The 14,268-nt window shown below is 38.0% G+C and overlaps 1 protein-coding gene across 1 annotated transcript in view; it reads left to right on the forward strand.

The window, feature by feature from the left end:
• Positions 1-1,452: 1,452 nt before the first annotated feature.
• mtmr14 (myotubularin related protein 14) overlaps positions 1,453-14,268 on the forward strand; it is a 50,501-nt gene continuing 37,685 nt past the window's right edge. Inside the window, exons 1-6 of the mRNA XM_061887470.1 lie at positions 1,453-2,179; positions 6,310-6,458; positions 8,446-8,554; positions 11,040-11,115; positions 12,676-12,736; positions 13,364-13,486. Coding sequence (XP_061743454.1) covers positions 2,045-2,179; positions 6,310-6,458; positions 8,446-8,554; positions 11,040-11,115; positions 12,676-12,736; positions 13,364-13,486 — 653 coding nt within the window. The 5' untranslated portion in view covers positions 1,453-2,044. The remainder of the gene's footprint in view (positions 2,180-6,309; positions 6,459-8,445; positions 8,555-11,039; positions 11,116-12,675; positions 12,737-13,363; positions 13,487-14,268) is intronic.

Here is a 14,268-nt window from a genome sequence, read left to right on the forward strand (position 1 = left end):
GTCAACAGACTGGAGGAGGCTGATTTCAATACCGGTAATTTGAAATTGCATAAAGGGAAGAAAATTAAGAGCTATTTAGTAGGATTTAAAGTCCAAGCCTACATCACATTCAAATTTTTACCTCATGCCTTTGGTAAGTGCTGGAGTGAGAAGAGGTTTTAGAATGATTAGCGCATGCTTACTTTTACCGCATTCCTTAGGTAAGCCCAGGAGTGAGAAGAGGTTTTAAATTAATTAGCGCCCGGGCGGCAATTCAAGGAAATACGGTATACGTAATGTAATATATTCATATTTATATTACTATAAAGAGAGAAACATATTAGCATTTTTTACTTTTCAATAATGCATTTTCATGATTATTAAATATTTATGAATGTATACTTTTTTGTATGATGTATTTACAGTATATTATGTATTTATTTTGCATGTCCCTACTTAAGGGACACGCTACACCAGTGGTTCTCAAACGGGGGTACTTGAAGGTATGCCAAGACGTACGTGAGATTAAAAAAATATATGTATTTTAAAAAATAGCAACAATTCAAAAATCGTTTGTAAATATATTTATTGAATAATACTTCAACGAAATATGAATGTAAGTTCATAAACTGTGAAAATAAAATGCAACAATGTAATGTTCAGTGTTGACAGCTAGAATTTTTGTGGACATGTTCCATAAATATTGATGTGTTAGTATAGTTTATTATATATATATAATCAACTTTAGTATGCTTAAAGTCTGTTGCTTTAGTTATTAGCTATTGTGCTCAAGTTAGACTTTTTCTAATCCATGCAAGGACAAAACCTCTTGTCTGAGGGGGTGGCCTCAGCCACATATGTTATCTTTGTTTTATTCAGAGTTCTATGGAACTCTGAATAAAAAGAGGGACGCGGGAGCTGAATCTCAATGCGTAGGGCGAGACTGTGACTAAGTGTGCAGCGCCATGCGTTCTCCTCATGAGCTAAATTGAACTCTGTCTCTGCATGGTTCTTGCTTCTTGTCTGATTAATAGATGTTTGTACCTGACAGATGTTAAAAATTTCTTTTTTTGTGAAGAACTGTTTAGAATTAAGTTCATGAATCCAGATGGATCTCTATTACAATCCCCAAAGAGGGCACTTTAAGTTGATGATTACTTCTATGTGCGGAAATCTTTATTTATATTTGAATCACTCGTTTAAACTTTAACAAGTTTTTAGTTATTTTAATATCTTTTTTTCCAAATAGTTCAAGAAAGACCACTACAAATGAGCAATATTTTGCACTGTTATACAATTTAATCAATCAGAAACTAAAGACATATTTTACTTCTTTATCTCTTTTTTTCAACCAAAAATGCTTTGCTCTGATTAGGAGGTACTTGAATTAAAAAAAATGTTCACTGAAAAAAGGTTGAGAACCATTGCGCTACACAATTAAACAGGAAATGGTGGTCACGTGCTTGCGCCAACTTCCTGTTTACCAATTGAAGGATTGTGGATTGCAACATCGCCGCGTTTTTCCCTCCACGCTAGTACATGCCCACTTTACTCCCCGCACGCTCGTCTTATTAATCAGTTGTGTGGCCTCGTCTATGCCGCGTGTCGCCGTGGGAGGATATTTGACACGAAGAGTCATGAGGACTTGACATTGAGAAGACAACCGCAGGCCGTAGAGGATCCCCGGTGTTTCCTGAGTGCAGCTGACCGGCGAGCGATCACTCCGTATCGGCTGTCCGCTGCCGCGTCAGCGCGCAGCTGAAAGTAAAATACTTGTTTTTAACGACTGGACGGATTTAAATGAGCCTAAATAAAGTAGCTGCGACCAGTTAGCAGTACTCGGGAGGTCTCCGTGGCGCCTGCGGGCTGGAGTGCTACTTTTCCGGACAAGGGGAACACCGCCGGTGCCCTGAATTCAGGAAGACCCTCCGGCCCCCTCAAGAGGGTAGCCAGGAAGGGATGGCCTGGTCGGTCTTCCCGCCCCAGCGGACAAGGTGCTGCGGTGTTTGAAGGAGGTCGAGTCCGGTTAGAGTCCACCGCCGCCACCGCAGCGGTTCGAGGCACCATGATGGCCGCCTCTCCCTCCGCGGCCCCCGGCTTGACGGACGCTGGGCTGTCGGCCAGAAAGAGTGAGGACATCGCGGATTTGATAGACGTCTTTTCCAAGGCCCAGTACCGAGCGAAGGAAGTCACTCCTCGGGTGAGTTCACACACGCTCAACCTCAACCTTTTGTCTACAATTCTGATAACAAATCCTGAGTAAATCTGCAATACTCTCATATTTGTTGTCGTGCTCGAATGTCTTGGCAAATATATCATACACCAGGGGTCACCAACGTGGTTCCCGCGCCTGTTGGCCTGTTCTGAAAATAGCTCAAATAGCAGCACTTACCAGTGAACTGCCTCTATTTTTTAAATCAGGGGTCACCAACCTTTTTGAAAACAAGAGCTACTTTTTGGGTACTGATTAATGTGAAGGGCTACCAGTTTGATACACACTTAAATAAATTGCCAGAAATAGCCAATTTGCTCAATTTACCTTAAATAAATAAATCTATATTTATATAAAAAAAACGGGTATTTCTGTCTGTCATTCCGTCGTACATTTTTTATCTTTTTACGGAAGGTTTTTTGTAGAGAATAAATTCTGAAAAAAACACTTAATTGAACGGTTTGAAAGAGGAGAAAACACGGAAAAAATGAAAATAAAATTTTGAAACAGTTTATCTTCAATTTTGACTCTTTAAAATTCAAAATTCAACCGCAAAAAAATAAAAAGAATAAATAACTAGCTAATTCAAATCTTTTTGAAAAAAATAATGTATGGAACATCATTAATCATTTTTCCTGTGTGGCGCAGTGGAAAAGTGGCTGTGCGCAACCCGAGGGTCCCTGGTTCAATCCCCACCTAATACCAACCTCGTCACGTCCGTTTTTGTCCTGAGCAAGACACTTCACCCTTGCTCTGATGGGTGCTGGTTAGGGCCTTGCATGGCAGCTCCCTCCATCACTGTGTGAATGGGTAAATGTGGAAGTAGTGTCAAAGCGCTTTGAGTACATTGAAGGTAGAAAAGCGCTATACAAGTACAACCCATCCTGATTAAGATTATTTTTAGAATTTTGATGACATGTTTCAAATAGGTTAAAATCCAATCTGCATTTTGTTATAATATATAACAAATTGGACCAAGCTATATTTCTAACAAAGACAAATCATTATTTCTTCTAGATTTTCCGGACCAAAAATTTTAAAAGAAATTCAAAAGACTTTGAAATAAGATTTAAATTTGATTCTACATATTTTCTAGATTTGCCAGAATATTTTTTTTTTATTTTAATCATAGTAAGTTTGAAGAAATATTTCACAAATATTCTTCGTCGAAAAAACAGAAGCTAAAATGAAGAATTAAATTAAAATGTATTTATTATTCTTTACAATAAAAAAATAATGCACTTGAACATTGATTTAAATGTTCAGGAAAGAAGAGGAAGGAATTTAAAAGGTAAAACGGTATATGTGTTTAAAAATCCTAAAATCATTTTTAAGGTTGTATTTTTTCTCCAAAATTGTCTTTCTGAAAATTATAAGAAGCAAAGTAAAAAAATAAATGAATTCATTCAAACAAGTGAAGACGTAGTCTTTAAAATATTTTCTTGGATTTTCAAATTCTATTTGAGTTTTGTCTCTCTTAGAATTAAAAATGTCGAGCAACGCGAGACCAGCTTGCTAGTAAATAAATACAATTTAAAAAAATAGAGGCAGCTGACTGGTAAGTTTTGCTATTTGAGCTATTTTTAGAACAGGCCAGCGGGCGACTCATCTGGTCCTTACGGGCGACCTGGTGCCCGCGTGCACCGCGTTGGTGAACATCAGCACTGTAACACAACATAAACACAAAATAACAAATACCCAGAATCCCTTGCATCCCACTCTTCCGGGCTACATTATACACCCCGCTAGCACCAAATCCCCCCAACCCCTCTGTGAGTCGGTTGAGGTGAGCGGAGTAGGAGGGGGCGGTCTTTGGTGCTAATGCAGCCCGGAAGAGTAGGGATGCATGGAATTCTGGGTATTTGTTCTTTTGTGTTTATGTTGTGTTAGTGCCGATGTTCTCCCAAAATGTGTTTGTCATTCTTGTTTGGTGTGGGTTCACAGTGTGCCGCATATTAGCAAGAGTGTTATAGTTGTTTATATTACAACCCTCAGTGTAACCTGTATGGCTGTTGACTAAGTATGCGTTGCAGTCACTTTCGTGTGTCAACAGAGGCTGAACATATAATGACCAGTCGACACGCAGATGGCGACGACATGTTGTAGAGCAGGTTAAAGACATTGCCATCACTGCACACCCTCAGTATTATAGTCCAGGTGAAAATTGGAGAATGTTATCCCCGGATGATTTCTGAGAGAGGCACTAAAATTCGGAAACCTCACGGAATAGTCGTTGGGGTCGGCAATTAGCAGCCTATCCACATCAGAGTGATCAAAGAGCTTCATGTGGCTCCGGAGCCGCGGGTTGCCGACCCCTGTTCTAAACAAACATGATGTTGATCGTGACGACTTTGTCACCATTTTATCTGCTATTTGCACCAAATAATCTGCAAACACTACGCGAGGGGGAAAAAAAGCTCATCAAGTTTCAACGCATCCAATCTTATCAACAACCTAAAATGCCAACATCGCTTCGACTCTGTTATGAAAGCCTACGAAGACGCCTGCTGCTAAAGAAGCTGCACCATTTTTGATTGATCGATGCCATGTTTGTTAACAATACTCTTCTTGGAAGTGTACGACAAGAAGATACATTCGGGTTTATCAGTATGAAATCATTAGGACGATAATGATCGCAATGTTGTTGTGCACCCATAATTACCATGGTTTCATGGATTTAAAAGGAACCTTAATGGTCACATAAATGAGGTTTAAATGACACACTGTTATTCTCACATGACTGTCACATGACAAGCACTCCTAAACTGTTCCTTTGCGTCACTAAGGAACTCAATGTGTTGAAGCAGACAGTGACAGTGGATTCTTTATAACTTCATATTTGAATGTGTATTCTCATGTTACAGTACAACAGTTTGTTTTGGACATTATTTTACTCAGAATCAAATGTTGTCCATTGACACGTACATATGTATAAATGTAATATTTATGATCAGGTCCATATGCTGAGTTGGCAGACCATAGGGTTGTACGGTATATCGGTATCAGTATAGTACTGCGATACCAATTAATCATATTCGGTACACTACCACCTCTAAATGCTACTGGTCGTCGTCACGTCGTGACATTGTTGGTTTTACGAGCAGGGGAGCATATTTGGCAGCGCAAAATCACTGAGTACTTACAAGCAGACACAGTGTGTAAACAGAAAAGGGAGAACGGACGCATTTTGGATTAAGAAACTAAAGATGAAGGTGAAGTCAGGAAGAAGTGCTTTAAGACATGGCTAGCGGCTGAAGTCCATCCGCAGTCTGCAGTGTTTTAGCTACTTCTAAATTACTAATCCTTGTCTCCATGGCGACAAATAAAGGTTCTTACAAGTATTATTATTACTGCAGGACAAGGAATGGCTAAACATGTTTCACTACACACCGTAATTCACCAGTGTCAAAATGTAAACGAACGCCATTGGTGGATCTACACCTAACAAAGTGCAGTAGCGTATCAAGTCGATACTACTATGATTACATCGATATTTTTTAGCATCACAACATATTTTGTTTTTTTTTAATTTTTATTCTGTTTATAAACTCAGGAAATATGTCCTTGGACACATGAGGACTTCGAATATGATTAATGTATGATCCTGTAACGACTTGGTATCAAGTTGGTACCCAAATGTGGTATCAGCCAAAACTAATGTAAAGCATCCAAACAAAAGAAGAAAAAATAATTATTACATTTTAACAGAAGTGTAGATAGAATATGTCAAAAGAAAATGTTAGCAGATATTAACAGTAAATTAACAAGTAGACTAATAATTCATTTTCTGCCACATACTTAATATTGACAAAAAATGACACAATATGTTAATGCATATGTCAGCAGACTAATTAGAATTCTGTATTTGCTTACTTACTACTAAAAGATAAGTTGTCTTGTACGTTCACTGTTTTATTTAAAGACAAACATGCAATAAGAAACATATGTATTGTAAGATTTTTTTGTTAAATTAAAGCCAACAATGACATTTTTTGTGGTCCCCTTTATTTAGAAATGTACCAAAGTATCGACATACTGTACATTTTGGTACCGGTACCAAAATATTGGTATCGGGACAACACTAGTACACCATGAATAAAGCATACATTTCTTTTCAGATGGAGGCCATAGAAAAGCGTTGTTTGGAGTTGTTTGCCAAAGATTACAAGTACAGTGTCATCCACAACACAAACGGAGAAGTTTGTGGTCATTACCCACGACAGATCGTCTTCCTGGAGTACGAGTGCGCCGAACTGGACCGTGACAGGTACCACTTGACCTCCTGTGTGTTGTGATCACCTTCATGTGTAGGATAAGTAGGTCATTCCCTTATCATTTACCTCTTGTTTGTGTTCCTCACTCACTCTTTACACTCGCTTGTACTGCAGAGTGCAAAGGTCAACTTCTTTTCAAGCACATCATCATAACAAGGAGCAATGATTACACATAATCTATGTGTGTGTTTCTACCTGATGTTGTAGCTTTATAAGAGCGTTTGCACCGGTCTCATTGGCTGCTAAAATTGACATGTGCGTAATAGGGATGCAACGATTAGACTTTGACTGTAAGTGCAATCTGAGCAATTATGTGTTGATTCATTCCACACGAGAAAATGTATGAAATCACATATTCCTGAGAGATGTTGATGCAGTGTTTTGGCGCTAGGTATTTTCAGAATGGGGTCCCAGGGACTCCACCAAGTCATAAAAATGGGGTCCCACAGTAGATTTTTGGGGTCCCACTTTTTTGTAAGCGTTTTGAAAACTAATGATAAATGTATGCATTATCCTGTTATAGGGCTGGGCGATATGGCCTTTTTTTAATATCTCGATATTTTTAGGCCATGTCACGATGCACAATATATATCTCGATATTTTGCCTTAGCCTTGAATGAACACTTGATGCATATAATCACAGCAGTATGATGATTCTATGTGTCTACATTAAAACATTGTTGTTCATACTGCATTAATATATGCTCATTTTAAACTTTCATGCAGAGAGGGAAATCACAACTAAGTCAATTTACCAAAACTGTTTATTTATGTCATTTCCCCCCAAAAAAAGTGGAAAATTGTCAGAGACATTTTAAAACAAGCTATGAGTACACTTTTGTGCATGATGTCACTAAGATGACATATCAAAACACAAAATTAAAGGGCACTTTTTTTACAGAACGCCACTACAATAGTTTAAAAGAAATAAAGTGCACTTTTGTGCATGATGTCGCACAAGATATTTCAACAAGTGTCAAATAAAAATTTGCTGCATAATAGGAAATCAAATAGTGTATGTGCTTCGCTATGGGGTAGGTTCCTGCGGACATTATCTCCTTTTGTTGTTGACTATTTTTTTCATGCGGTGTATATCTGGAAATAGTTGCGTCGGCATTTTGTGGGTGTGGCACCGGCCGGAGATGCTGACATGCAGAGTTTCAAGCTCTTTTCATTCTGTAGCGGGTGACTTTTCAAATGATGCTACATTAGCACTGGTGCTACCTGTTGTAGCAACGCTTTTGCCGCATAAATGTTCAACAACTTCCCGCTCGAAGCCAAACCGCGGCCAGACGATGGACCCCGTGCTGTTTTTCTTGGGAATTAATTCTTCCTTCATTTGTTACCAGATTCGCACCTCCTTTCTCTCGTATTACCATCCGCACCGCACCTTTAACATAACATCTAATGTTACCATGTCGCTACCTGTCTGCTCCGCGGGAGCATGTGACGTTGCACACGTGATGTATGTTAGAAGGTGCGCTTGTTTACGTCTTTGTGAGAAGGAGAGACAAGAAATTGTGGGAAACGTCTGTAGCGTAACACCCGCAGCTAAAAGCACGTAAACTCAAATAATAAATATTTAAAAATAAATCAAATATAACTACTCACCACTGACTCTTAGAAAAAATAATGGAAGTTTTCCTAAATTGAATCTTCTTGTTGGGAAAGATTAGTTGAACAAATTGTAAATAAATACATTTTGGTTAACGCTGTGAAATAACTCTTTAACTAATCCATCACTTTAAATGTACTTACTCATGTTCGCTGCATCATCTTTTTGCTTTTGCGCAATTTACCTCTGCTCTAGTATTTGTGAGCCTTGCACATTAATATTTAAGTACTTGTTTATATTTTTAGTTCATTGTTAATATTTATTGTTTACATTGAACAAAGAAAACAGTCTGTCCAAGTTAAAAATACCTGGCCAATAAACCTGATTCTGATTCCATATGTTTGATGTTTTTTGGTCTTTTGTAGGTTTGAGAGTACAGTGCAGATCAGTAAACTGCAAGATTTGGTGAATCGCAGTAAGCTGGCTCGCTGCAGGGGGAGGTTCGTCTGTCCGGTCATTCTCTACAATGGCAAGGTACGACTGCACACTCCTGATGCTTTCTAGGAACTTTGCCAAACCACACACAGGAAGTTAAGATTCCACAGTCATAATGCATAATCGACCATACACATAAATATGGGCACAAAGTGAGGGCAATCTCTCCTCCCCTGGCTCACAACTGGTTCCATTAGAATGTGTTCATGAACGGGAAGTGTAGAGCAATGTTTTTCAACCTTTTTTGAGCCAAGGCACATTTTTTGCCTGGAAAAAATCCAGAGGCACACCACCAGCAGAAATCTTGAAAAAATAAAACTCAGTTGACAGTAAAAAGTGGTTGTCGAAATTGTTGGATATGACTTTAAACCATAACCAAGCATGCATCAATATAGCTCTTGTCTCAAAGTAGGTGTACTGTCACCGCCTGTCACATGACGCCCTGACTTGTTTGGACTTTTTTTTGCTGTTTTACTGTGTGTAGTGTTTTAGTTCTTGTCTTGCGCTCTTATTTTAGTGGCTTCTTCTCTTTTTTTGGTATTTTCCTGCAGCACTTTTCTGTCTTCCTTTGAGCGATGTTTCCCGCATCGACTTTGTTTTAGCAATCAAAATTTTTTTTATTGTTTTTATCCTTCTTTGTGGGGACATTGTTGACTGTCATGTTCAGATGTACATTGTGGATGCTGTCTTTTGCCACAGTAAGTATTTGCTGTCGTCCAGAATTCTGTTTTTGGTTACTTTAAAGCCAGTTCAGATTTAGTTTAGTGTTGCATAGCCTTCCCTAAGCTTCAATGCCTTTTTTAGGGGCACTCACTTTTTGCTTATTTTTGGTTTAAGCATTAGACACCTTTTTACCTTCACGCTGCCTCCCGCTGTTTCCGACATCTACAAAGCAATTAGCTACCGACTGCCACCTACTGATATTGAAGAGTATTACGCGGTTACTCTGCCGAGGTCTGGTCAGCAGCGACACTCAACAACAACACATCATTTGCAAACTATAATTACTGGATTGCAAAAAATATTATTAACCCAAATAGGTGAAAGTAGATAATCTCCCACAGCACGCCAGACTGTGTCTCACGGTGTGCGCAGCGGCACATTGGTTTAAAAACCAATGTGGACTGACGTATTGAACAATCTGTCAGAGAACACAAACTTTTATTGTGTACTTTTAAATGTACACAAGATGCATTCGTTCGTATGGGAAATACACAACTACAAGATATTTTTATCTTTACTATTTGGAGAGCGAGTGTGGAACATTATAAAGAGTTTAGTTGTGTGCTATCGTGGCTACATTGCTGCGAGGGAAGTGGACAGCGCGAGTTGGGGAGGTAGCGTGTGAGTGGGGACGAGTGTATGAATGTAATTAATGTGTGTTTATTATTGTCTGGTTATTGTATGTTTATGTGATGTATATAGTAAATTGTTCAACTATTTAAGCCGTCTCCTCTCACTCTCTCTTAAGACTAGATTTATTGGGTAAATAGTGAATAATTGGAGCATCCCCCAAGGTAAAATACAGTCCTTTACAGGTTCCCGTACATTAACGTTTTTGTTTATAAAATGTGCTTTTCATGATGGTATCCTTACATCACACTCAAATTTATTAGCGCAGACCTAAATTTACCGCATGCCTTTGGTAAGCGCCGGAGTGAGAAGAGGTTTTAAAATAATTAGCACATGCTTACTTTTACCGCATGCCTTTGGTAAGCGCAGGAGTGAGAAGAGGTTTTAAATTAATTAGCTCCCCGGCAGCAATTCAAGGAAATACGGTAAGTCTTTAACATACTAACAGTTATTCAACATGTGTGTAGTTATTTATTTGGCATTACATTTAGTTACATTTACTGCTTTCCATTTATAACTGACCCTTTGATTGCACCTTTCATAGTTGGTCAGCCCTGATATAGAGTATTGTTGCTAACTCGTCTTACATGAAAATATTAGAGGTATGTTGCGACCAACCTTTCCTTCTGTTCGCTGAGAGGTGCAAATGAATTTTTGGAGTTTGAATGACATGCTTGCTGTACAAAAATGCAGAGATCCCGACTTTGTTTTGTATATTTATGAGAACACTCTTTTTGTATTACATAAGGCATTATGGATAATTGCATATATTTAAGCCTAAATTATAGCAGTCAACAAAAATATGGCAATTTGTTCCTTCTTCTCTCCTATTTCCTTCATATTTCCTCCCTGCACAGGCGCATGCCAGTCCTTTTGAATACTTCCTGTATGCATAAGACACACCCCTGCCCATGCCCACACACCCCCACAAACATTGTAACCCAAAACCTTCATTCTGTCTCAGAGAATGTACATCTGTTGATAAGTGCATTCATCTGAAAAGCTAAAGCTGCTGGCAAGAAATAGTTCCACCAGTCTTATTTAGTCGATGAACCTAAAATTATGTACAAATATATGAGACACCAATGTTATGTGTCACATCTACAGAAAGAAAACCAAATTTTCCAATATGTTTGATTGTGTTTTTAGTTCCTGTCTTTTCTCCCTGCAGCATATATGTCGTTCATCTACTCTGGCAGGCTGGGGGGAGCTCTATGGACGCACAGGATATAACTACATATTCTCTGGTAACACACACACGCACACACACATTAATACCACTAATGGGTTCTTCTTTTTTGACACGTAAATATCAACATGATGATAGGTTGTCAATGTAGTGAGTCCCCCCATTTTCTGTTGGTATGATATTGTATGCTTATAATAAGAGATGTATTGATTTATGATGAAAATATGTCAGAACTAGGGCTGCACGATTAATTGAATCAACATCAAGGTTTTAATTAGTCCGGTTGAGGTTTTTTTTTTTTTTCTTGGCTGTTGACCGGCATTTGAGTGACAGACATGTTGGCCAATCAGACTTGTTGAGACTCGTGTTGGTTTATCTCTCATTTCAAACAGGAAGAATGATGTCTTACTTAGTGGAAATAGATGAACTAGTGATCCCTCTTTTCAGTTATTAACAATCTTTGTCTCGGCGTAGACAAAAGCGGTGCCCCGACACACACACAGTACACAGAGAGACCAGTGATAAGAAATGCTGCAAATTAACGCAAATGAAGAGGAAACAGATTATAAAGCCAAATGTCTTGTTGTGGAAATATTACAGCTTTAAATCGGATGGGCGCTAGGAGCCCAACGACACAGACGAATGAGCGAAAATGCCGTCGCGATCATGTGATGGCAATACAGAAAAAGACAACGCCAGACCTCAATTTTCCTTCTGGGAAAAAAAAAACACAATAAGATGTATCTATTCAGGTTACATTTTTGCCTACATAAATTATTCTATTTTTTTATATTCATTTTGATAACAAAGTTAGTTACTTTTCAATGACAGTACAAAGGTAAGCAATTCCATACAGTGGAAAATACAAGTTTTTATAATTTTAAATGTTTACTTTAATTATTTTATATTATGATTACATGAACTTATCATCTCTGTTTAGTTTTAATTAAATATGTATTCAGTTGAAGAGCTTGATCTAGAGACAAAAGCTCCATCTGTCTGCATACAGCCTAATATTTTTGAAAGTCAATTATTGCATATTGTTCTGAAGTTTGGCACCTTGAGTCAAGAAGATGTTGATTGACAGTCTAAAAGTATTCATTATTTTTGCAGTTTAATGCATTTCTTTGTATAAAGTATAAAATCGCTAATCGAACCGCAATTTTGGACAAAAAAATCGCGAATAGGTTTTTTCTTAAAGTTGTGCAGCTCTTGTTTGATCCCCAAAAAAACTGTTACAATTCCAATAAAATTACATTTTGTAACAACATAAATACCATCCAAGGACCAAGTTCATCCATCTGTTACACTCAAATATACAATGTAGGGCTGCATCTATTATTTTAGTAATAGAGAAATCAATTGAAAAATGTTTTCAATTAATCAAGTAATCGAATAAAACACACTTTCTTGCCTCAATGCGATTTTCAGGGAAAATAAGCAAGGATTTTTCAAATTACATTTCTTCTTAAAAATGCACATAATAATTATGTACTTCATATTTTATATATATATATATATATATATATATATATATATATATATATATATATATATATATATATACACTTGTATTTATTCTGTATACTGAATAACTTGTTTTATGTATATTCTGTAGGAGGTAGTGATGATACATGGGCGGAGTCAGAGGAGGTTCCTCAGGATGAGAGCGCCGTCAGGTAAACAAAACAATATACAGTGGAACACGCTTATGTCGACGACCCCTCTATGTGAAACTCACCAAGTCCTGCTCCACCTTGTTATTGTTTGTCTTAAAAAGTACCCGTCGGCATACATGGTCCACCGCTTATGTCGACATAAAATGTGAGAGGCAATGAAAAAATGGTCCATTAATTAGTAAATTTCATCATTATGTCTAAGCAGCAACATAACTACCGGTTCTGTGTAAATATTCAACGTTACAACATGCAAACACTCACTTCCTGTTTAGTGCAAAATAAAAGCATGGCAACTAACAAGTAACATTTATTTTCGATGAAAGATTTTGCACATGTACCATAACTAACTAACTTTATTATCACTGAACTCGAAACATCCAATAATAAGCTTAAAATATGAAAACACAAGGAGAAACATGTCAAGAAATACACTTTAGTATAACTCATTCTCATTATGTCGAGACAAAGTCAGAAGTGAATGTTTTGGTTATGGCAACAACCGTTGACGTCGATGCATATGGTGTGATATGTGTGGACATAGAACACGTTCCACAGTATTATTGTTATTATTCCAGGAAGCTGCTAGTCACACTGATGCACGTCACACACGTCTTTCCTCGTCTTCAGGAACGGGGACTCCCAGCTCTTTGACAAGGTCAGAGGTCACGACATCAAGCTGCTGCGCTACCTGTCAGTTGGCTACATCTGCGACCTCATGGTGGAGAATAAGAAGGTTAAGTTTGGCCTAAAGTAAGAACGAATTCCCACTTGTGTATAATATGTTTGACAGAGTACACAATGTTTGCAACACACACACACACACACACACACACACACACACACACACTCACTCACTCACTCACTCACTCACACAGTACATGGCCAGCTACAGTGCATCCGGAAAGTATTCAGAGTGCTTCACTTTTTCTTTTATTTTGTTACAGCCTTATTCCAGAATGGAATACATTCATTTTTCTCTTGAAAATTCTAATAATAATGTAAAACTTTTTTGTTGAAATGTTTGCATATGTATTATTTATTTTATTTATCTTATCTACAGAGACAAGAAATGAGTAATGAGAAATAAGTGCAGGTGAGAAAAGAAACCCCAAAAAGCCTATGCAAGGTTCTCACTTAAAGCAGTAAATTAACAAACAAAATTAAAACATAGTATATATATAAAAAAATAAGATAACAAATAGTCTACTGTGTGTCTGTGTGTCTGTGTGTGTGTGTGTGCGTGTGCGTGCGTGTGTGTGCGTGCGTGCGTGTGTGTGGAAAAAAAAAAATACTTAAGTATTCACAGCTTTTGTTGATGCACCTTTAGGCAGCAAACACGACACAGGCTTAGCATCTTCGGGCCCTCCCAACAGCTACCCAGGCTCTATCGGGTTAAATGGGAATTGTTATCGCGCAGCCATTTGCCGATCTCTCCAAAGATGTTCAAACGGATTTAGGTCTATGCTGTGGCTGGGCCACTCAAGGACTCTGTAAAGAGTTGTCCTAAAACCGTTATTTTCATATCTTGGCTG

The sequence above is a fragment of the Nerophis ophidion genome, linkage group LG02 (genome assembly GCF_033978795.1).
Source record: "Nerophis ophidion isolate RoL-2023_Sa linkage group LG02, RoL_Noph_v1.0, whole genome shotgun sequence".
Classification (NCBI taxonomy): Eukaryota; Metazoa; Chordata; class Actinopteri; order Syngnathiformes; family Syngnathidae; genus Nerophis; species Nerophis ophidion.